The following is a 23,117-nucleotide window of genomic DNA, read 5'->3' on the forward strand; positions in this document are numbered from 1 at the left end:
CGCCGCCACCCGATTTTATAACATGCGTGCCCATGGACCCACGTGCGCACCTTTTAAAATCTACCCCTATGTCTCCTGACAGACTACCCGAAGCATTATAGCTACTTAAGCTTGTTATTTTTGGCGGGAAGTTTTCCGGGAGCTATGAGTATGAATTGCTGCGTCGCGGAAGGGGGAGCCGGCAGAGGGCAGCAGTCAGTGGATGAGGAGGGTGTTCGCTGCTCTGTTCTGTTTCTCTTGCACTCTCGCTCGGGTCCGGCTGTGTGTGTGTGTGTGCGCGCGCGTGCCTAGGCCTCCGGATGGCAGCAGCAGTGCGGGCGGAGGAGCGGGTAGGGCGGGCAGTGTTACCGGGGGACGTTTTGCTGCCGCCGCTGGACCGAGAGGAGGAGGAGGAGGGCGCGCGCCTGGCGCTGCTGGTGCGCTCCCCGGCGCGGGCACGCGTGACCTGCGGCCCGGGGCTACGGCAGCACGGCGGCGCGTTGCTCGTCACCCGCAGCGGCCTCCTGCGGCACCGCGCGCCCGCCCTCTACTGGGTGGACTCGCAGCAGAAACGGGTAAAGAAGGGGCGGGTCGCGCGGGCTGAGAGATTCCACTGCACGGGGAAGGGGGAGCCTGATGGTGACGTCAGTACCAATGCCTATTAATGTCTGTACCGAGATGCCCAAACCGTGACGCCGGGGAGGAGAGAGAGAGAGAAAAGGTTCTCTGAGTGGGCTGTTATAGTGTTCACATGGGGGACCCAACGAGTACTTATCTTTTAAATTGTAAAAGACGAATGAAAGAGTGTAGGTAGAGTTGTCTGCTAGCTCCAATTTTGCTAGGCTAGACTGATTCAAGCTAGGGGTTTGCTACATTGCCTTCATGCCACGACAAAGTTCCCTAAGAAAATTTGGTCACTTTCAGATTAGAAATGGGAAGTGTTTGGTTCATTTCAAGCAAACTTGGTTATTTTTTAAAAGGCTCTAAGAAGAAACCAATGTAACAAAAGTGCAAACACAAACCAGTTAAAAAGTGACTGCAAATCATAAATAAAAAAGTGCTAAATATTAAATATTCACGTGAAGAACAAAATCTAAAGAGGCTTGGCTGAGCAGCAGACATACTGGCCAATACAGTAAAGTGCGCTCCAGTGGAGCACACTGTAAGCCCGCGTTTGGCTGCACGTTTTCGACTCACTATTTTTACCCCTTATACAGTAAGGGGTAATAGCGCGTTGAAAAGGCGTGGCCAACCACCCCAAAACTAATAGTGCCCGCAACATGCAAATGCATATTGATGGGCCTATTAGTCATTCCCGAGTGATCCAGAAAGTAACACCTGCCAAAGGTGTTAATTTCAGCCAGCACCAGGCAAGTGTACAGAAAAAATTGCTTTTCTGTACACCCTCCAACTTAATATCAAAGCGATATTAAGTCGGAGGCCCAAAAAGTTAAAAAAAAAAATAATTAAAATCTGCCCGCGGGTTGGAAGACGGATGCTCAATTTTGCTGGCATCCGTTTTCCGAACTCGTGGCTGTCAGTGGGCTCGAGAACCGAGGCTGGAAAAATTGATCATTGGCTGTCAAACCTGCTGACAGCCGCCGCTTCTGTTAAAAAGGAGGCGCTAGGGACACTAGCGCATCCCTAGCGCCTCCTTTTACCACGGGCCCTCATTTGCATGCCTCGGTTTAGTGAATTGCGTGCGTCAGGAGAGCGGGCGCTTGCTGGCTCTCCCACGTGTTTTTCTGTATCGGCCTGATAATTTGGTGCCCATTGGTCTACCAGGCCATCCACCGAACCAACAGATGTTGTACCATGGTACTGTGCTTGAAGGTGGGAATGCACCATTGCCCAGAATAGGACCCCATGGTCCAAACGTGTCACCCTGCCAACTGCTGTCTCCTTGTCTTATGAATGGCCATCTTTGAGAGGGCCAGGAAGAGGAGGTTCCTGGATATGAAGTACCCTAAAATGCATATGGTAGATTTTCAAACATTTGCGCTCTGTTCCCGGTGCTCACTAGGGATGTGCAGACAAAAAGTTTATGTTCATAAGTCCATAAGTCGAAAGGGGGGGTCAATTTCGGTCAATATGGACATATGTAGAATTCTATAAGTTGAGTCTATGTCCATATGTGCACCGATTCCCTAAATAAAAATTCAAACCCCTCACCCTCCTTAATCCCCCCCCAAGACTTACCAAAACTCCCTGGTGGTCCAGCGGAGAGTCAGGACGCCATTCCTGTATTCCTTTGCGAGGAGCACGTGACGTCGGCTCCTCGCAAAGGAATACAGGAATGGCGTCTTGACTCTCCGCTGGACCACCAGGGAGTTTTGGTAAGTCTTGGGGGGGGGATTAAGGAGGGTGAGGGGTTTAAATTTTTATTTAGGATCAACAATCGCGATTTCCAACGTATTCAACATAGCTATGTTGAATAAGTTGGAAATCCGATCGTTTTCGCCTCATCACTTTTTTAAGTTAAAAAAAAAAATTACGTTGCGTTTTACATATGCGTTCAAAACGAATGCACACCCCTAGTGCTCACACATGGACGTGCCGAATGTATAACATGCATGTGCATGTTATAAAATTCGGTGGCTGCGCACACACGTGCGTCGGCTTTTACAAACCGCGTTCGCATATGTGGTTGGTGCGCACAAGGGGGTGAACCTTTGCAAATTACGCGTGGCGATGCAATCGGACCTTCCCTAGTTCCCTCCCAGGCCACTCTAGTTAAGGAGCTGATTGGGTGGGAACTTCCCTAACCTCCCTACCTAAACTCCCTCCCTCTTCCTCTCTCCTCCCCACTCTCTAAACCAGTGCTTCTCAACCGGTGTGTCGCGTCTCTCGGTGTCCCACTGCCCGTTGCACTTCCCTTCTCCCTTTTTTCCAGCCCCCGCGGGCCAATTGGAAGCTCCTTTCTTCCTACCCCCATTGCCCAATGGGAAGCCTCCTTCATTCTGCCTGCCCCCGCGCAGGCCAATCGGAAACCTTCTCCCTTCTACCTACCAGTGGGAGTAGGAAGAAGGGAGAAAGCCTTTGATTGGCCGGTGAGGCAGGCATCCCATAGCTCGGGGGTGGGAGGAATAGCAGTTTCGGACGTCGACGAAGCCAGGCCGCCACAGCCCGTGGCGGGGAAGAGGAAACCGGACGCCGACAAAGCAAGGCCGCCACAACCAGTGGCGGCGAAGAGGAAACCCGACCCCAACCGAGGCTACCACAGGAGCCCATTCCCTTGGTGGCGCAAAAAGAAGGCCCGCCGGAGTAAAGCCGCGGCAGAACTGGAACCCATCCCTGCAGTGAAGAAAGAATACGTTTTTTTGTGAGAACTGGGGTGTCTGTGTGTGCATGAGTGCCTGGGTGAGAGCTGGCGCGTCTGGGTGTGAATGAGTGCCTGGCTGAGTGCTGGCGCGTCTGTGTGTGCATGAGTGCCTGGCTGAGTGCTGGCGCGTCTGGGTGTGAATGAGTGCCTGGGTGAGAGCTGGCACGTCTGTGTGTGAATGAGTGCCTGGCTGAGTGCTGGCGCGTCTGTGTGTGAATGAGTGCCTGGCTGAGTGCTGGCGCGTCTGTGTGTGAATGAGTGCCTGGGTGAGAGCTGGCGCGTCTGTGCATGAGTGCCTGGGTGAGAGCTGGCATGTCTGTGTGTGCATGAGTGCCTGGGTGAGAGCTGGCGTGTCTTGTGCTTGGGTGAGAGCTTATGTGTGTGGGTGTGAATGGAAGTCTGGGTGAGAGCTTGTGTCTGTGGGTGTGAATGGAAGCCTGGGTGAGAGCTGGTGTGAATGGGTGCTTGGGTGAGAGCTTGTGTCTGTGGGTGTGAATGGATGCATTGGTAAGAGCTTGTGTGTGTGCCAGGGTGAGAGCTGGTGTGAATGGGTGCCTGGGTGAGAGCTTGTGTGTGTGGGTGTGAATGGATGCCTGGGTGAGAGCTTGTGTGTGTGGATGTGAATGGATGCCTGGGTGAGAGCTTGTGTGTGTGGGTGTGAATGGATGCCTGGGTGAGAGCTTGTGTCTGTGGGTGTGAATGGAAGCCTGGGTGAGAGCTTGTGTGTGTGGGTGTGAATGAATGCATGGGTGAGAGCTTGTGTGAGTGGGTGTGAATGAATGCATGGGTGAGAGCTTGGGTGAGAGCTTGTGTGTGTAGGTGTGAATGGAAGCCTGGGTAAGAGCTGGTGTGAATGGGTGCTTGGGTGAGAGCTTGTGTCTGTGGGTGTGAATGGATGCATTGGTAAGAGCTTGTGTGTGTGCCAGGGTGAGAGCTGGTGTGAATGGGTGCCGGGCTGAGAGCTTGTGTCTGTGGGTGTGAATGGAAGCCTGGGTGAGAGCTTGTGTGTGTGGGTGTGAATGAATGCATGGGTGAGAGCTTGTGTGTGTAGGTGTGAATGGAAGCCTGGGTAAGAGCTGGTGTGAATGGGTGTGAGAGCATTTGTGTGTGATCGAGAGCTTGTATATAAGAGACCATGAGTGTGATTGAGAGACTGGTCAGGAAGATGATGGACTGCCATTTTAATTATTGGGTATTATGCGATGTCTGCTGTTGTGAAATATTTTATTGATATTTGGATATGTTTTAATAATTTTTATGAGTTTTTAATTGTTGGGTATTATTCTGTTCAGCAGCTGTTTTGTGACATTTTTAGTATAGCTTTACAATGATTTCTGTGTGGGGCTCTATAGCAGCTTGGCTTATTCTGTTTTCCCAATAGGAAATGTGTTAGTGTTTAGGGCCTGGTTTAATAGTTGTATTTCTTAGATAGGGTTGTTACTGTTTGAGTGTGTTCCATAATACAGGTGGAACTTTTGTGTGGGTTAGTCTGTTAGGTGCTATATTTCTCTTTCCATTTCTCCAGGTTCGCACTGCATGCAGAGTGGCTTTTTTGGTTTTCCATTTCAGTTTCTGTCTCCATATTTATAATTTGTGGTTTTTCTGTACTTGGTGAAGGGTGTGTGACCGAGGTGAGGTATTTAACTAGCATGTAGGCATTTGTATCAATCTTATTTGTGGTGTTTTCTCAATAGAATATGCATTAGTGGAAACTTGCTGTCTTTTCATAAGGAAGGCTATTTTGCCTGGTAGTAAAAGGAGTTTGTTTTGCTTTTACTGGGATGTTATCAGAACTAGAATATCTTTTTTGTATGGCGAGTTGTACAGGGTAATGCCCTAGATCTACTCTGCACTCATTGCTGGGGGTTGAGGGGATTCCTGTAGATGCAGAGTGCATGTTTACATTTAGCCCCGTGATGGTCACATGTTCAGTGTGTCACGAATGTGAGAACCATCTGTCAGGTGTGTCCCGGCCAAAAAAAGGTTGAGAACCACTGCCCTAAACCCTACCTATCCTTTTTTTTTTGTTTTGCAACTTACTTCAGGGCTGGAGCAGAAGTAATTTGCGCACGCTGTCCAGCTGCTGGCGTGCGAGTCATCGGGACAGGGTACAATAGCGCTGTCCTGGCCCACCCCCCCCCCCCGCCCAGACCCCGGCCTGGCACTTGTGCACGTGGCCAGGCCCCTTTGAAAATTTACGCGGTACACGCAAGGCTCAGCCACACGCGTAAACCCCAGGTTTTATGTGCACAGGTCTTTTAAAATCCGGCCTGTAATGCATTATCTCTTGGATGTGTGTGTCAGGGAGGAGGGCTTCATTTGCTTTCCAAGTGTTGAGAGCTGGTTTGACAGCATCCCACTCTTGGGCATGGCTTAGGTACATCCCACTTGTCAGGACTGGTATGACTGGAAGAAGAAGACGGTGAAATTAGTTCTTACCTAATACTTTCCTTTCCAGTCCAGGGCCTGCTCCTGACTGTTAAATTGATATTTTCCCTCAACCACAAATTGACTAGAGTTTGCAGAGCTATGACATATTTCTTCTGCTTTAATACAGGTGAATAATTTCCCCCATTTTCTTTGTCTGTATTTGGTCTACTTTCTTCCTAGTTCTTCTGGAAGTCCATAAAACAAAATTAAGTACAAGGTTCTGTTAAATGGTTTGAATTTAGTTTGTCCACAGTTAGCTTGTTACAGATAATAGCAGGCTGAAGTCAACATGGATGCCTATAATGGGTGACATCAGCAAGCCTCTTGATCTCTCTTTCCATCTGCTGGTCAGTGGGCATAACCCATTCATCAGAACTGGTTGGTCTGGCTTGACTCAAGGAAAGGAAGTTATCGGTCAAGAAGTAATTGCACCTTTTCTGCTTACCTAAAAACAAAAATAAACTAACCTCAACCCCCCTCCCTGCCCACCACTTCCACCACCACTGGCATTTTGTAGAGCTCAAGAGTACTGAGGCAACTGTCCCACTACTGGGACTTTGTTAATTATGATTGCGTACAACCCAGTTGTATTGTACAGTTTTATGAAGTTTAGGTGCAGAGTCAGATAAAGGTGGGGGAAAAATGGTGTAAAGTAATATCAGTGTTTCATCCAGGTAACATTATCTGTATTCTGGACAACATGGGAGAAGAATAGAATTTATAGCTGTGGGAATGTGAGTGCTAAAATCCTCAGTCCCAGGATGAGTAATATTTTGCCAGTCTTCACAGAAAATTTTGTCATTCAGCACTGCTCATTGAAACAGTATGGCAGTTGATAATGACCCTATTTGCTTCCCCAACATTAATCCCATCTCTTCCTGACTATCCTGTCCACTAGGAGGCAGTTCCATGTAATTGCCATTCTGAGTGTGAGGAACCATTTCCTCACATTACTTCTAAGGTTGCCCTTTCCAGTATGACTTCCTGTTCTAGAACTTCTTTTCACCAAATGCTTGCCTCTTGTTTATTATTTATACCTGAGTTTTTACTGGTTTTATTTCTTTATTCTAGGAATATTTTTGTCTGCACTCCATAGCTGTATTTTCCCTTACTTTTGCTCTTCTGTTGTGCAGTACGTACCCGTGAAGGGAGACCATGTGATAGGAATAGTGACAGCAAAATCAGGTGACGTATTCAAAGTAGACATTGGAGGAAGTGAGCAGGCCTCTTTATCGTACCTGGCTTTTGAAGGTGCAACCAAAAGAAACAGACCAAACGTGCAGGTAGGTGTCTGCCATGTGTATTTCATGCACAGTATTGTATATTTCCCTGTACGTACCCGGATCAGTCCAGACTGTGGGTTGAGCCTCCTGTCCAACAGATGGAGACAGACCAAAACTGAAAGGGTATCCTAAATGAGGACAGAGCCTACCCTGCAGCCCTTCAGTATTTGTCTGTCTTCAGCAGATGGATCAGCTCACCCTGTGGTTCCCTGATCTCGGCTAGTTAGCCTTTTCCCACTTTGGGTAGTTCTATCTCAGGATCAAGCAAGTACTTTTTCGTTTGTTTAGAATTAAAAAAAGATTCTATTTTTCAGGAGACAGTACCGTCTCCACGCTCTTGCCCCTTGTGGAAACATAGCCTAAGCCCCTGTTCCCGGTGATCCTTGGGGGTGAAACTGGTGGTCCAGTCACTCCCCCCTCCCCTGGCTGCATTTACTTTGCCAAGGAAGCCCCCCTAGGACAGTTCCCTTTGGGATCCTGTCTTTCTCAGTTCTGCCTTAGACTGTAAAAAAAACAAAGTAAAGGAAAGCAAAGAGAGAAAAGGGCAAACCTATTTATACAACTTTCCAGCCTGTTCTTGTCGTCGGGGTCCGGCAGCCAGGATGGTTTGGGACAGGAGCGTTCAGGGTTCAATCTGCTGCCTCCGCTACTCTCGGCAGCACGTTTTCGGATCTTACTGCAAACAGCTGATTTTCTCTGCTCTTTGTGGCTTTTCTTCAGTGATCGTGCTGCGCTCCAACTGCTGCCTGTCATTTGGAGAGCCCTCGATGCGTATCTCGCGTGAGGGGCCCTGCCCAGCATGCTTACTAGGGTATGAAGGGCCCTCTCGGGGGGCTCGTTTAAATTCAGTCCAGGGTCGCTCTGCTAGTCGCGTGGCCAGGCCGTTCCCGGGTCGGCAGACCGTGGGAACGGCGGCCATCTTGGGGGTTTCTGCAGCTCCCGATTCGGAGCTGCTTGGCACTGACGATCTGATTTTTTAGGGTCCCCCAGATTTGAGTCCTGTGAGTCCCCAGGCAGAGGTACCTGACCCCCCCTTCCCCTGGCAAGTCTAGGCCGCGTTTTTCTTCAGAATTTGTGCTCCTCATGCACAAATCTTATCTGGCCAGCTTGCAGGAGGAGGAGGATTTTTCCCCTGGTCCCCCGCCGGCCAAAGTTCCTCGATTAGACCCCCCTCTCGCTCCTGCGCCCTCGGATGGGCAGGGGTCTGTTTGGGTGCGGGTAACATGGGGGCCCCCCCCTCTCCCGGACCCTCCAGCACCCTTGGGCACTCCTGATCCGGATCAGAGTCTGGACGTGGCGGAGACGCTTCCTCTCTAGACGGGGATGACCCTAGGGTTCTCCGGCTATTTCACAAGGAGGAGTTAGAGCCCATCATTCCCTTTGTCCTTCAGGAATTACGGATCGAGGGCCCCCCGGCGGATTCCCTGACAGCCGCGCTACCCAAGCATATGGACCCCGTCCTGGCAGGACTTCGGGCTCAGGCGTCGGCCTTTCCATCCTATGCACAAGTTGCTACTCCTTCAGGAATGGGAAGCTCCCGAGGTGGAGCTCCGCGTCAGGAGAGCCATGGACAAGCTCTATCCACTCCCGGAGGACTGTTTGGAGATGCTGAAAATTCCCACGGTGGATTCTTCAGTCTCCGCTGTGACCAAGCACACCACTATTCCAGTGGTGGATGCTACGGCTTTGAAGGACGTGCAGGATCGCAAGCTTGAATTCCACCTTAAGTGCATCTTCGAGGTGCTTGCATTGGGAGTCCAGGCGACTATCTGCAGCAGTCTCATGCAGCGGGCAGACCTTAGGTGGGTTCAGCAATTACTTGGCACCCAGGACCTCCCGTCCGCAGAGGCGGAGCAGGCTGAACGGCTGGAAGGCGTCATTGCGTACGGGGCGGATGCTCTGTACGATCTGCTTCGAGTCCAGGCAAAAGCGATGGCCTTGGCGGTCTCCACTCGTCGGCTCCTCTGGTTGCTTAACTGGTCAGCAGACCCATCGTCCAAGGCACGGTTGGGCACCCTGCCCTTCAAGGGAAAGTTGCTTTTTGGCGAAGACCTGGAACAGCTCATTAATTCCTTGGGTGAGAACAAGGTTCATAAGCTGCCTGAGGACCGGCCAAAACAGTCCCGGGCGTTTATGCCTTCTCGTTCCCGTTTCTGGAGCCAACGTCGGTATGCGGTGCAAGGGTGTGGTACTTCTGCCAAGGGGTGCCCTTCCAGGTCCCAATCTTGGTCCCAGCCCTTTCGAGGACGCTGGCCCTTCTGCAAGGGGCCTCTCAGCGGACCGCCCCGAAGCCCGCTTCGCAATGAGATTTGGTTGGCCCGTTCCTCGGTCCCCAACCTAGGGGGTCGCCTCTCCCTATTTTTCGAGGAATGGGTCAAGATCACCAGTGGGTTCTCGAGATCATCCACAACGGTTACGCTTTAGAATTTTCTCGAGATCTACCGGACCTCTATGTAGTCTCTCCCTGAGGGCGCCTAAAGCGGGATGTGGTGGCCCAAACCCTTACCAGGCTCCGGCAGCTGGGCACCATTTTCCCGGTTCCAGAGGCAGAGATTGGCGCAAGCCAGTATTCCATCTACTTCATAGTGCCAAAGAAGGAAGACTCTTTTTGCCCGATCTTTGACCTCAAGAGGGTAAACCGGGTTCTCAAGGTGCCCCATTTTCGGATGGAGACCCTGCAGGCGGTCATAGCAGCTGTTCATCCTGGCGAATACCTGGCCTCCCTTGACCTAATGGAGGCATACTTACACATCCCGATTCGCCCCGAACACCAGAGGTTCCTTCGCTTCCACGTTCTGGGCCAGCATTTTCAGTTCCAGGCGCTGCCCTTTGGTCTCGCCACCGCGCCGCGCACCTTTACCAAGGTCATGGTGGTCGTGGTGGCCGCTCTCCAACAGGAAGGAATCTTGGTCCATCCCTATCTGGACGACTGGCTCGTACGGGCCAAGTCGGAGATACTCTGCCGGCAGGCAGTCGACCGGGTTCTTGTTGTTCTTACCTCCCTAGGGTGGATAGTCAACTTCCCCAAGAGCCATCTGCAGCCTTCCCGGGTTTTGGAATTTCTGGGGGCGCGTTTTGACACGCGGCTTGGCAAGGTGTTCCTGCCCCATGCTCGGGCATTCAAGCTCATCGATCAGGTGAGCAACCTTATTTCGCTCCCGATGGCGTGGGACTACCTCCAGGTCCTGGGGACTATGGCCTCAACTATCGACCTAGTCCCCTGGACCTTTGCGCATTTGCGACCGTTACAGAGAGCTTTGCTATCCCGCTGGCAGCCGGTGTCGGAACAGTTTCAAATGATTCTTCCGCTTTCGGCCTCTACCATCGCCGACATACAGTGGTGGCTTGCGCTTCCGCATCTTCTGAAGGGAATGCCTATTCGGACTCCACAGTGGATCATAGTCACCAAGGATGCCAGTCTCTCCGGCTGGGGGGCAGTCTGCCAGTCTCAGACCACTCAGGGTTATTGGTCCCCAGTCGAAGCCCGCTGGCACATCAATCGGCTGGAAGCCCGGGCAGTACGCCTAGCTCTACAGGTGTTCTTACCCCAGCTCCGAGGCAAGGCGGTGAGGGTCCTCTCCGACAACTCCATGGCGGTAGCTTATATCAACCAACAGGAGGACACGAGGAGTCGCCTAGTGGCTCTGGAAGCCAGCCGGCTCCTTGCCTGGGTGGAGCGGCATCTGGATTGTCTAGCGTCCTCCCACATAGCGGGCAAGGAGAATGTGCAGGCCAATTTCCTCAGTCGTCAGCGTCTCGATCCAGGAGAGTGGGAGCTCTCGGACGAAGCCATAACCTTGATCATCAACAGGTGGGGCACCCCACACCTGGACCTCATGGCGACTTTGAGCAACTCCAAAGCCAACAGGTTCTTCAGCCGTTGGAGGGAGCACTGTTCAGAGGGAGTGGATGCCTTTGCTCTCCCTTAGCCATCGGATGTTCTCCTTTATATGTTCCCTCCGTGGCCTCTTGTGGGAAAAGTTCTCCAACGAATAGAGCTCCACGAGGGGCCGTCATCCTGGTAGCTCCTGAATGGCCCCGCAGGCCGTGGTTCGCGGATCTGGTCAATCTTGCGTCGGACCGTCCTCTTCGTCTCGGCCATCTTCCTCGTCTACTAAGGCATGGTCCTGTATTTTTCGACAGGCTGTTCGTTTTTGTCTAGCAGCCTGGCTTTTGAACAGCGACAGCTGAGGCGTAAAGGCTATAAGGAAGAGGTGATTACCACCCTTCTGCGGGCGCGCAAGCAATCTACTTCTTTAGCTTATGTCTGCATTTGGAAGGTCTTTGAGAATGTCTGTGATGATTCGGGTGTCTCGGCGCGGTCGGCGCAGGTCTCCGTGGTTCTTTCCTTCCTTCAAAAGGGCCTCTCCAAGGGTCTGTCCTTCAATTCGTTGCACGTCCAAGTGTCCGCTCTTGGTTCTCTTCTCGGTCATGTAGAAGGGCACCCCTTGGCGTCTCACCTGGAAGTTGCTCGGTTCTTGAAGGGCGCCAAACACTTGAGACCCCCCCGTCTGACCCACATGTCCGTCCTGGAATCTCAAATTAGTCCTCCGGGCTCTCTGTGTGGCTCCGTTCGAACCCCTCCGTTGGGCTACACTAAAGGAACTTACGCTTAAGGCGGTTTTCTTAGTTTCTATTTGTTCCGCTCGTCGGGTTTCGGAGATTCAGGTGCTGTCCTGTCGGGAGCCTTTTCTGCGTTTTTCGGACTCAGGAGTCTCTCTCAAAACGGTTCCTTCCTTTTTGTCGAAGGTCGTTTCTTCCTTCCGTGTTAATCAGTCGGTAGAGCTTCTGGCATTCTCTACGGAGGATGTCGCGGTCCCGATGGGGGCCATCTTCGCCGGCTTGGTGTGAAACGTGTGTTACTCTGTTATCTTCAAGTCACCAATGAGTTTCGACTCTCCGAACATCTTTTTGTCCTCTGGAGTGGTCCGAATAAGGGAAAACAGGCTTCTCGGACTACGATTGCTCAGTGGCTGAAGGAAGCGATTGCCTCGGCTTATATTTGCCGAGGCCGCTCTGTTCCTGAGGGCTTGAAGGCTCACTCCTTGCGTTCTCATGCTACTTCATGGGCGGAGAGTCAGTCGTTCTCTCCGCAAGAAATCTGCAGGGCCACTACATGGACATCCCTGCATACGTTTGTTCGACATTATCGTTTAGACCTGCATGCCCCGGTTTTTGGTTCTTTTGGGCGGTAGGTGCTTCGAGAGTGGCTGTCTCGGTCCCACCCGGTATAGGGAAGCTTTGGTACATCCCACGGTCTGGACTGATCCGGGTACGTACAGGGAAAGGAAAATTAGTTCTTACCTGTTAATTTTCATTCCTGTAGTACCACGGATCAGTCCAGACACCCTTCCCTGGTTCTCTTACTTTCCTGCCGACCACTTGAAGCTTTTCCTACAGGTCCCTGGATGAATATCACCTATCATTATCTTACGGACACTGGAAGCATCTATATGATGTCCACGGATATGCAAGAGCGCTGTTTTACAGAGTCCATTCCTTGTGGATAATTGTTTCTTCTGTTACTCTTTTGAGTCGTGTTTACTTGCTTGATCTCTTTCCTGGGTTATATTAGTTCTTTTCTGCTTTGACAATGGTTATACTGAAGGGCTGCAGGGTAGGCTCTGTCCTGATATAGGATACCCTTTTCAGTTTTAGTCTGTCTCCATCTGCTGGACAGGAGGCTCAACCCATGGTCTGGACTGATCCGTGGTACTACAGGAACGAAAATTAACACGTAAGAACTAATTTTCCTTTAGTATCTCATTCAGAACTTTCTGAGAGAAGGATTGTCAGGCTGTCAAAGACTGAAGCTACCAAATTGAAAGACTTGGACAGTGACAAATGCCTAAATCCCTTTTACTCTGGAAATACATATTGTCAAAAAAGACTTAAACCTGCCCCAACATCTTTTAGAATTTCAAGGTATTTTAAGCTCACATGGCACTGTTAAGATTATTACTGGAAAGGACAGCTAGTAATTTTTCACAATAACATAATGCGGGAGCAGTCTTGAATAATCCACATGTGTTTCAAGAAAGGGAAACTACCTGGGTGCTTTCCCTTTGAAAATTTCCTACAGGGTACGCATGAGCAAAGTGCAATCTAAATTGGCTCCTATTTTCTGTGGGCAGCCAATTGGGGAAGAGGGAACAGTGCATGTAGTTTTGACAATATTTTCTCCTCCAGACCAAAGCATTTCTGCCTCTTCCCTCACCCCCCAACCCCACCCGCCCTGACAACATCTTTTTAATTTGGCTAAAAATAGGTGTGCCATGAAATCTTCCATATTCCATTCGTTGTAAGTATGGTTTGCAACAAGGGCAGTCTACCCAGGTAAAGACCTATTTATGTAGGTACATCACTATGAAAATTGTTCTTCCCATTTTCAAATGATGATGTTTAAAAAAAAAGTAGCAGGAAAGTGCTTCCAGCACGTGCAGCATTATATGATATCCTGCATGAGGCTATTGAAGTCTGATGCCTTACGGAGCTGAAGAAATACCTCTCAAAGTTAGTGGTCATTTGACCAGCTATTTAGGAAAACTAGCTGCAAGTTACTTTCTTTGGTTACCATTAGATCTCTGACATAGAACCACTGAAGAGTGGTAACTATTTGTCCACTTACTGATAAAAATTGACAGCCTTTGACTACCTTACCGCAGGCTTTCTGCCTTTACTGATGCTGCAGTGCTCTGGAATACAGTCAAATGGATAAATGCGACGAACGAGGCTCTCTGCAAGCTTGTGCTTGTTTCTCCCCCTTACGTCAGACACCATTTCTTGTTTTAGGTTGGTGATCTGGTTTATGGACAGTTTGTTGTCGCTAATAAGGATATGGAGCCTGAGCTGGTCTGTATTGACAGCTGTGGAAGAGCAGTTGGAATGGGTGTGTTTGGACATGAAGGCCTCCTGTTTAAGGTATCCTTGGGTTTAGTAAGGAGGTAAGTAATGTCTTCGTTGCCTACTAACATTTCTTATTTGCAGTAGCAGACTGTACATAGAGTTTGAACTAAGCAGACATTCGGGTTCTTTTTTTTTTTATTTCGCAAGATGAATCTCACATGGAAGTTGAAAACACTACTTCAGCTTTACCTATGTTTTATAGTTCCCTAGTGTTTGTATAGTGACTTTTTAGTGTTGTATACCCCATGAAGCACTGATATAAGAGACTAGTTACATAGTAGCACATAACTAGCTTTTTATGGTATGTAATACTATGTTTGATCATAGTTTGATCTAGTACAAGTAAGCTAAGATGGTTTGGGAGAGGAATGGTTTTCATTTAGGTCACTCTTTTAGTTCTAATCTACAAAATCAATTTAGATCCTGTAATTTCAGCTTCAGCATTTTTAATATTACTGTAGTATTTTCTTTGTCAAATAAATGCCTTTTTCCGTCGATAAGCAGGCTGAATTAGCCATGCTGTTTGGGTGACGTCACAGACGATGCTCTTGCAGACGTTGTGTTCTCTGTCAGAGTTTTTGATTCTGCTGTTCCTGAGCGGAACTTCCGCACGAAGCATGTACCAGTCTCTTCAGTTCTATTTTTCCGTACTCAAGCATGGACGTGTTCTCGCTTCTTCGTGTCTCTCTTCACTCCTCTGTCTTAAAGGTTTTTGCGCTAGCGATTCCTAAACAGCACTTTTCAGTGCTATTATGTCCACGAAGAAACCAAGATTTAAATATTGTCTGTGCGGACACATAATGTCTGTCACTGACTATCATAATTATTGTTACATTTGCCTAGGTCCAGATCACGACTAGGCAACCTGTAAGGACTGCAGAAGCTGTAGGAGGCAGATTGTCGAGCTTTTACGCGGTGGGCGAGGATTACCTCGGACCATTGGGTTTTGGAAGTGGTCCGGGACGGTTACGCTCTCGAGTTTTTGCGCCCGATGTGGGAGGCCTTTGTGGAGCCTCACGTAGCCTCGTGGGCCAAATGCGAGGCAGTACAAGGGACTCTGCAACGGCTTCTCGACCTCAGGGCCATTGTTCCAGTTCCCTTAGCGGAACAGGGCTGGTATTTGGTGTACTTTGTGGTTCCCAAGAAAGAGGGTACCTTTCGTCCCATTCTGGATTTGCAGAAAGTGAACCGGTGTCTTCGAGTCCGTTTTTGCATGGAGACCTTGAGAATGGTCGTGGCCGCGGTGCGCAAAGGGGAGTTTCTCGCATCCTTAGACCTTACCAAGGTGTATCTCCACATCCCGATCCTTTGGGATCACCAGCGGTACCTCCGGTTCAAAGTCCTGGGTCAACATTTCCAGTTTCAGGCTCTTCCGTTTGGCCTGGTGACGGCCCCTTGTACCTTCACCAAGGTCATGGTGGTCGTGGCGGCATTCTTGCACAAGGAGGGAATCTTAGTCCACCCATATCTAGACGACTGGTTGATTCGAGTGAAGTTGCGAGAGGACTGCGAGAGATCGATCCGGGGGGGGGGTGTGTGTGATGATTTATTTATTTATTTATTTATTTTAAAAGTTTTGTATACCATCGCTCGAAAAGACACATCGCAACGGTTCACATCACCGAAGACATCATAAAAACCCAAAATAAATATCAGTGGTTAAAATTACAAAACACATTTTCAAAAAGGAAAATAAAAATTATTAATAAAAGGAGGGGAAGTAAAATCATCAAATAGTTCATTCTAACTGTCTCCTTTCTCTAAGTAGTTTGCATAGGCCTGTTCAAAGAGCCATGTCTTCAGGGCTTTTTTAAAGGTTTTGAACACTGTTTCAAGATGTAATTCCACAGGCATTGTGTTCCAGATACAGGGACCGGCAACAGAAATAGTCCTATCACGTACTAATATGAGATGAGCTGTATTTACTGATGGAATTTGCAATAGTCCTTTATTAGCTGATCTTAATGATCTTTATGGAGTATGTAGATGGATTGAAAAATTCAGCAGTCTGTTTTTGTCCATGAATAGCTTTATGGAGAATGCAGCAAGTCTTATAATATATTCTCTGCGATATCGGTAACCAATGTAACTTAACCAAAACAGGTGTAATATGATCACGTTTCTTACAATTTGTTAAAACTCTCGCCGCCGAGTTCTGCAGCACTTGTAGAGGGGGCGTAAAGTAGATTGTGGAAGACCCAACAGAAGAGAATTACAGTAGTCCAGAGATGAGAAAATTAGGGTTTGCAACACTGATCGAAAATCATTGGCATTCAGCAAAGGTTTCAATTTTCTCAGAACCAACTATTTATAATAACCTTCCCTTAGTTTTGTTGTGATATGTTTTTTAAAATTTAGTTGACAGTCGATGGTTATTCCTAGATCTCTAACTGAATCAGAAAGCATTAACTTAATATTATTTGGTAAAGTAAGAGTGTAATTAGTATTATTCATACTATTTTTTGGTTTTCTATCAAGGAGAATAATTTCAGTTTTTTCCATGTTTAAAGCTAATTTCATATGGCATAGTAGTTGATTAATAGCAGAAAGATAAATGGTTATCAATTTAAATGTTTGTTCAACTGTATCTGATACAGGAATAAGTAACTGAATGTCATCAGCGTAAATATAAAAATTCAATCCTAGGCCTGCCAAGAGATGACATACAGGCAGTAAATAAATATTAAACAGCGTTGCCGACAAAGCAGAACCCTGTGGAACCCCAGTTTGGAGTTCAGCTTTGTTGGAAAGGGTACTGCCTATTTTAATCTGAAAGGATCTTTGTTGTAGAAATGAGGTAAACCATCTGAGAGTATTATTTGTTAGACCAATCTCTTCTAGTCTTGTTACCAGGATGTCATGGTCTACCGTGTCAAACGCCGCCGACAGATCAAGTAAGACAAGAATATATTGTTGAACTGTATCGGTCAATGATAATAATAGTGTTTCTGTATTTAAATGTTGGCGGAATCCAAATTGATTTGGATACAGGATGTTATTTGACTCTAAATGCTCCACCGATTGTTTGTGGACAATTTTTTCAATTATTTTTGATAACCAAGAAAGGTTCGATATCAGTCTGTAATTACTTAGAAGGTCTGGAGTCAGGTTAGGTTTTTTAAAATAGGTTTAATAAGAGCAGATTTCAAATCTTCTGGAAGATATCCTTCAGATAAGGAAAGGTTAACCATTTTTGCAAGTATTGGAGCTATCAGATGTGCAATTGGTTTCAATGCAACCACGGTAATGAAATCCTGAGGATGATTAGTTGGATTTAATTTTCTAATGACGACTTCAAGTTCCATAGAGGAAACCTCTTCAAACGATTGTCAACTTTGTTCTTAAAAAAATAGGCTATTTCATTACATTTGGCTTCTGCCAATGGATTTACTTCTACATTAGACGATTTTGTTAGGTTTTTCACCAAAGTAAATAGTGTTCGGGCATTATAACTAAAACAGTGAATTTTGTGCTTAAAATAGTTCTTTTTTGTATCATTAATGATATTTTTATATTTATTTAATTGGGATCTATATAGGCCTAGGGTTTGAGGGTTTTTGTTTTTCCTCCAATATTTCTCAGATTTTCTAAGTTGTACTTTTGCTTTTTTGATATTATTATTATTTTATTGTTTTTTAGGACTCTTGTTTTTATTGGCTTGATTTGGTTGGCAATGTACCTTAAACCAAGATTTAATGGCGGTCTGACAATCTGTTAGATCAATGTTATCTATATTTTCCTCTAATGCCAATTTTAAGTCTTCAGAGTTATATTTGGGTCGATATGAAATAATTTGATCTAATTGATTTTTGGTATGATTTTCTTTGCCTTGAAAATTACAAGAAATTAAGTAATGATCAGACCATGGCACAGGGGCCTGAGAAGTTTCATAGGTTTCAAACTTTTCTAGATTAGTAAAGACTAAATCAAACATATGGCCTGCTTTATGCATGGGTCCTTGGATTATCTGGCTAAATCCTAGGCTTAAAAGGGATCCAGACAGTGTAAAACATGTAGGACTGAGGGGCTCGTCATCCATATGTATATTAAAATCCCCTAGAATAAAGGAAGGCTTATCAGGATTTACTATTGTCAAAAACTCAATTATCGGGGAAATATTATGATCTAATAACTTAGGAGGGCAATAAGCTAGACAAATTTGGATGGATGGAGATTCAAGTAGAATAACTTCATATGGCTCATCTATGTTAGTTGGAACTAATTTTACATTCAGCTCGTTTTTTACTATTAATAGGAGATCGCCCCCTTTACATTTTGTTCTATGGGCAGAAAAAGCAGTATACATATCATTTGAAAGCTGATTGACTAACACGGTATTTATTTATTTATTTATTTTTGGTTTTTATATACCGGAAGTTCCTGTATACAATAAATATCACTCCAGTTCACATTTAACAGAGATAACTATCGCCGGGGAGGCAGTTTACATGGAACATATCGAAATAATGAACGGATAATATATAATAAAGTACAATCTATTGGGAAAACAACTAAGATCAACTTAGAACAACTAAGATCAACTTAGAACACAACTTGGAAACATATTATCATAAGGTTTAAGCCAAGTCTCAGTAATGGCTGTAAAGTCAGGTTTTTTATCTGCTACAAGGTCGACTATAATGGCGGTCTTAGATATTGCTTGAATATTAATTAGCATAAAAGTGAGAAAAAACAAATTATTACATGTAAATTTATCCATAACTGTAACGGGAGTAAGAAATCGGTCCATATTGTTTTTACGCTTCATTCTAATAGATTTAATTGGTTTCTTACTGTTTGTTGGGTATTCCAGTTTATACCTTCCGTTATGCATGCAAATTGGAATTCTGTCGTCCATCGACGTCCTTGGGTTGTGAGAAAATCGATATCTGTTAAGAAAAAAGTTATTAAAGAGTCAGTAGTCAGGGGGGTACGAGATGAGTCTGTTCACTGCCACGAGAAGGTGTCATCCCCATGTCATGGCTAATTCATTCTGCTATCTATGGAAAATTCTGTTTATATAAGCAAACGTGCTAACTCAGACTTCAGCAGGACCCCCCATTCCCAGCGAGCCCTCGGATCAAGTGCAGTCACTTACCTGGAAGTGCAGAGCACTTGCTGCTACGTTATGAAGCTGAGCCCCATCAATTTAAAATACAAATAAAAATAAGCCTGTGAGGGAGTCAGTTGGACCGTTAGATAATTGAGGGGTTAAAGGGGCACTTAGGGAAGATAAGGCCATCGTGGAAAGATTAAATGATTTCTTTGCTTCGGTGTTTACTGAAGAGGATGTTGGGGAGGTACCCATAATGGAGAAGGTTTTCATGGGTAATGATTCAGATGGACTGAATCAAATCACGGTGAACCTAGAAGATGTGGTAGGCCTGATTGACAAACTGAAGAGTAGTAAATCACCTGGACCGGATGGTATACACCCCAGAGTTCTGAAGGAACTAAAAAATGAAATTTCAGACCTATTAGTAAAAATTTGTAACTTATCATTAAAATCATCCATTGTACCTGAAGACTGGAGGATAGCAAATGTAACCCCAATATTTAAAAAGGGCTCCAGGGGCGATCCGGGAAACTACAGACCGGTTAGCCTGATTTCAGTGACAGGAAAAATAGTGGAAAGTGTTCTAAACATCAAAATCACAGAACATATAGAAAGACATGGTTTAATGGAACAAAGTCAGCATGGCTTTACCCAGGGCAAGGCCTCACAAATCTGCTTCACGTTTTTGAAGGAGTTAATAAACATGTGGATAAAGGTGAACTGGTAGATATAGTATACTTGGATTTTCAGAAGGCGTTTGACAAAGTTCCTCATGAGAGGCTTCTAGGAAAAGTAAAAAGTCATGGGATAGGTGGCGATGTCCTGTCAAGGATTGCAAACTGGCTAAACGACAGGAAACAGAGAGCAGGATTAAATGGACAATTTTCTCAGTGGAAGGGAGTGGACAGTGGAGTGCCTCAGGGATCTGTATTGGGACCCTTACTTTTCAATATATTTTATTTATAAATGATCTGGAAAGAAATATGACGAGTGAGATAATCAAATTTGCAGATGACACAGAATTGTTCAGAGTAGTTAAATCACAAGCAGATTGTGATAAATTGCAGGAAGACCTTGTGAGACTGGAAAATTGGGCATCCAAATGGCAGATGAAATTTAATGTGGATAAGTGGAAGGTGATGCATATAGGGAAAAATAACCCATGCTATAATTACACAATGTTGGGTTCCATATTAGGTGCTACAACCCAAGAAAGAGATCTAGGTGTCATAGTGGATAACACATTGAAAACGTCGGTTCAGTGTGCTGCGGCAGTCAAAAAAGCAAACAGAATGTTGGGAATTATTAGAAAGGGAATGGTGAATAAAACAGAAAATGTCATAATGCCTCTGTATCGCTCCATGGTGAGACCGCACCTTGAATACTGTGTACAATTCTGGTCGCCGCATCTCAAAAAAGATATAATTGCGATGGAGAAGGTACAGAGAAGGGCTACCAAAATGATAAGGGGAATGGAACAACTCCTCTATGAGGAAAGACTAAAGAGGTTAGGACTTTTCAGCTTGGAGAAGAGACAACTGAGGGGGGATATGATAGAGGTGTTTAAAATCATGAGAGGTCTAGAACGGGTAGATGTGAATCGGTTATTTACTCTTTCGGATAATAGACTAGGGGGCACTCCATGAAGTTAGCATGGGGCACATTTAAAACTAATCGGAGAAAGTTCTTTTTTACTCAACGCACAATTAAACTCTGGAATTTGTTGCCAGAGGATGTGGTTAGTGCAGTTAGTATAGCTGTGTTTAAAAAAGGATTGGATAAGTTCTTTGAGGAGAAGTCCATTACCTGCTATTAAGTTCACTTAGAGAATAGCCACTGCCATTTGCAGTGGTAACATGGAATAGACTTAGTTTTTGGGTACTTGCCAGGTTCTTATGGCCTGGATTGGCCACTGTTGGAAACAGGATGCTGGGCTTGATGGACCCTTGGTCTGACCCCAGTATGGCATTTTCTTATGTTCTTAAGCAAAGTTGAACTACAGTAGGGACAGTCACCCTAATCTGATTTGGGGACTTAGGAGATATAATCAATGTTTTGTATACCCCACTCCCAATAGGCAAACAAATTGTGATTTTCCTTAAAGTGATGGCACACTGGTAGCATCAGATAACACATTAGAAGGATACAGTATGAATGAAATACTAAAAATAGACATTTAACATCTGTTTTCAGTTCAGATATTTTTATTGATTATCAAACTTTTTATGAAAAAATAACCTCTTTGTTTCATTTCTTATATTTCCCCCAATGTAGGCTTTTAGCCCCACAGGGTGAAATCATTCAGGAGCTTGGAAAAGTCTATCCCTTTGAGATAGTGATTGGAATGAATGGCAGAATATGGGTCAAGGCAAAAACTACTCAATGGACTTTAATTGTGGCAAACATTTTGGAGGCCTGTGAACACATGACAGCAGAGCAAAGAAAACAAACATTTGCAAAGTTTTCAGACAATGTGCTGTGAATAAAATGTACTTCAGACACTTTTTGTGTACTGTTCTTTATTGCCATACATGATATGTGGTTGTGGTAACTAGTATTAGTTAATACTGCCAATTTTTAAAATGTATAACTCCTGGCCTACTAGGTATCACATCTGTACCCACTCTCCATCCCCACGTCTCCTATATTTCTTTCTTCCCTCCACAGATTTTAAATTCTGTGAGACAGGACTTCTCTTGAGCATTTATTTATCAGTTCTTATAAGGCATTCACTCAGGTACTAGACCTGGCCGGTGTGGTTTACAACAAATAAACTTCACCAATAATCTCAAATACTAAAAAGTTACATTAAAAATATCAACATAATCATACATTTAAAATTAAATAACCTTCCCCTCATTCAGTGCTGGAGAATTCCACTGTAACAGACTGCAGGCTTCTTCTGAACAGCTTATGATGGAAACAGCCACAATTTCACCTTCTTCCTGAAAAGTAAATAACTCCATCCTTACATCCAGCGGTGCAGAGAGCCAAAGCTTGGGACCCACTATGGAGCAAATCCTCTTTTTGAAAAGTGACTTTAGAAACCTCGTGGATTGATGGAAAACACACACACACTTTCAATTTGGCATGTAAACATGTATTCCCTGTACATATCCGGATCAGTCCAAACAGTTGGTTATGTCCCCCTTCCAGCAGATGGAGTCAGAGCAAAAACTGTAAGGATGGCCCCTAATAGGTTGGAGCGCCCTCTGCATCCCTTCAGTATTACTCTGACTCCATCAGATGACATTGGCACTTGCGGTTCCCCCATAATCTTTATAGATTTCTTACTATTTTCTTTCTTTTGGATGGATCAAATTAAAAAATAAATAAATAAATAAATAATAGGGAGGATCTGTGAAAGATTTATCTCAATTTGTCTTAGTGTTCCTGAAACTTGCAGACAGAACGTTTGGCACTAATAGACTTCATAAACTTGTCTGTGTTTTTTTCTCACTTTAGGGTAAGTTTTTATTTATTTATTTTTTTTAAACATTTTTTATATACCGACCTTCCTCACACGATATCAAGTCGGTTTACAGTACAGAAAATAATTATCAGTACATCAAATACATATCCAATTAAATTACAATAAACATTATCAAAAACTCTATAGTCATAAATACAAAATAAAATCAATGTCAAATTAAAATCCTAATTTAAAAAACAATAAAACAATATAAAACTAATACTGCAGCCCACATTAATCATTAATCCAGCATAGAATAATATCTAGAGCACATTCTACTAATCACTAATTTGGTCCGTTTCTCCAGGAGAGGAATTCTAACCTATCCTTCCTAGCTCCCTTCATTTTTTCCAAAGATATCTAACCTGTATTTTAATCAGAGAGAATAAAACCTAATGCAGGACAATCACTGTACTTAACTACTAAATTCATTTGATTCATTAAAAGCCTGTTTAAATAACCAGGTCTTTAAAAGTTTTTTAAACTTCTGAATGCATGATTCAGATCTGATATCAAGCGGAAGTGCGTTCCAAATTTTAGGACCAGCCAGAGAGAGAGTCCTCTCCCTGACTGAACTCAAATGAGCTACTCTCGGTGAAGGAATTGTAAGCAAGGCTTTCCCAGAAGATCTCAAAGTACGTGCCGGTGTGTGTATACGCAAAGATGCGT

At 45.4% G+C, this 23,117-nt stretch overlaps 1 protein-coding gene across 1 annotated transcript; it reads left to right on the top strand.

The window, feature by feature from the left end:
• Positions 1-266: 266 nt before the first annotated feature.
• Positions 267-21,477, top strand: EXOSC3 (exosome component 3). Its single transcript, XM_029604285.1, has 4 exons — positions 267-554; positions 6,865-7,014; positions 13,807-13,958; positions 21,251-21,477. The coding sequence occupies exons 1-4, from the start codon at positions 300-302 to the stop codon at positions 21,456-21,458; spliced, it is 765 nt and encodes a 254-aa protein (XP_029460145.1). The 5' UTR covers positions 267-299; the 3' UTR covers positions 21,459-21,477.
• The last annotated feature ends 1,640 nt before the right edge of the window (positions 21,478-23,117 follow it).

Source organism: Rhinatrema bivittatum, chromosome 1, assembly GCF_901001135.1.
Source record: "Rhinatrema bivittatum chromosome 1, aRhiBiv1.1, whole genome shotgun sequence".
In the NCBI taxonomy this organism is placed as follows: Eukaryota; Metazoa; Chordata; class Amphibia; order Gymnophiona; family Rhinatrematidae; genus Rhinatrema; species Rhinatrema bivittatum.

What these genes read in the sequence shown, in the direction of transcription:
- EXOSC3 (XM_029604285.1), top strand. Translation starts at nt 300, where the DNA reads ATGGCAGCAGCAGTGCGGGCGGAGGAGCGGGTAGGGCGGGCAGTGTTA. An exon ending in TGGACTCGCAGCAGAAACGG is followed by an intron (nt 555 to 6,864) that starts GTAAAGAAGGGG and finishes TCTGTTGTGCAG; the next exon opens with TACGTACCCGTGAAGGGAGA. An exon ending in TCCTTGGGTTTAGTAAGGAG is followed by an intron (nt 13,959 to 21,250) that starts GTAAGTAATGTC and finishes CCCCCAATGTAG; the next exon opens with GCTTTTAGCCCCACAGGGTG.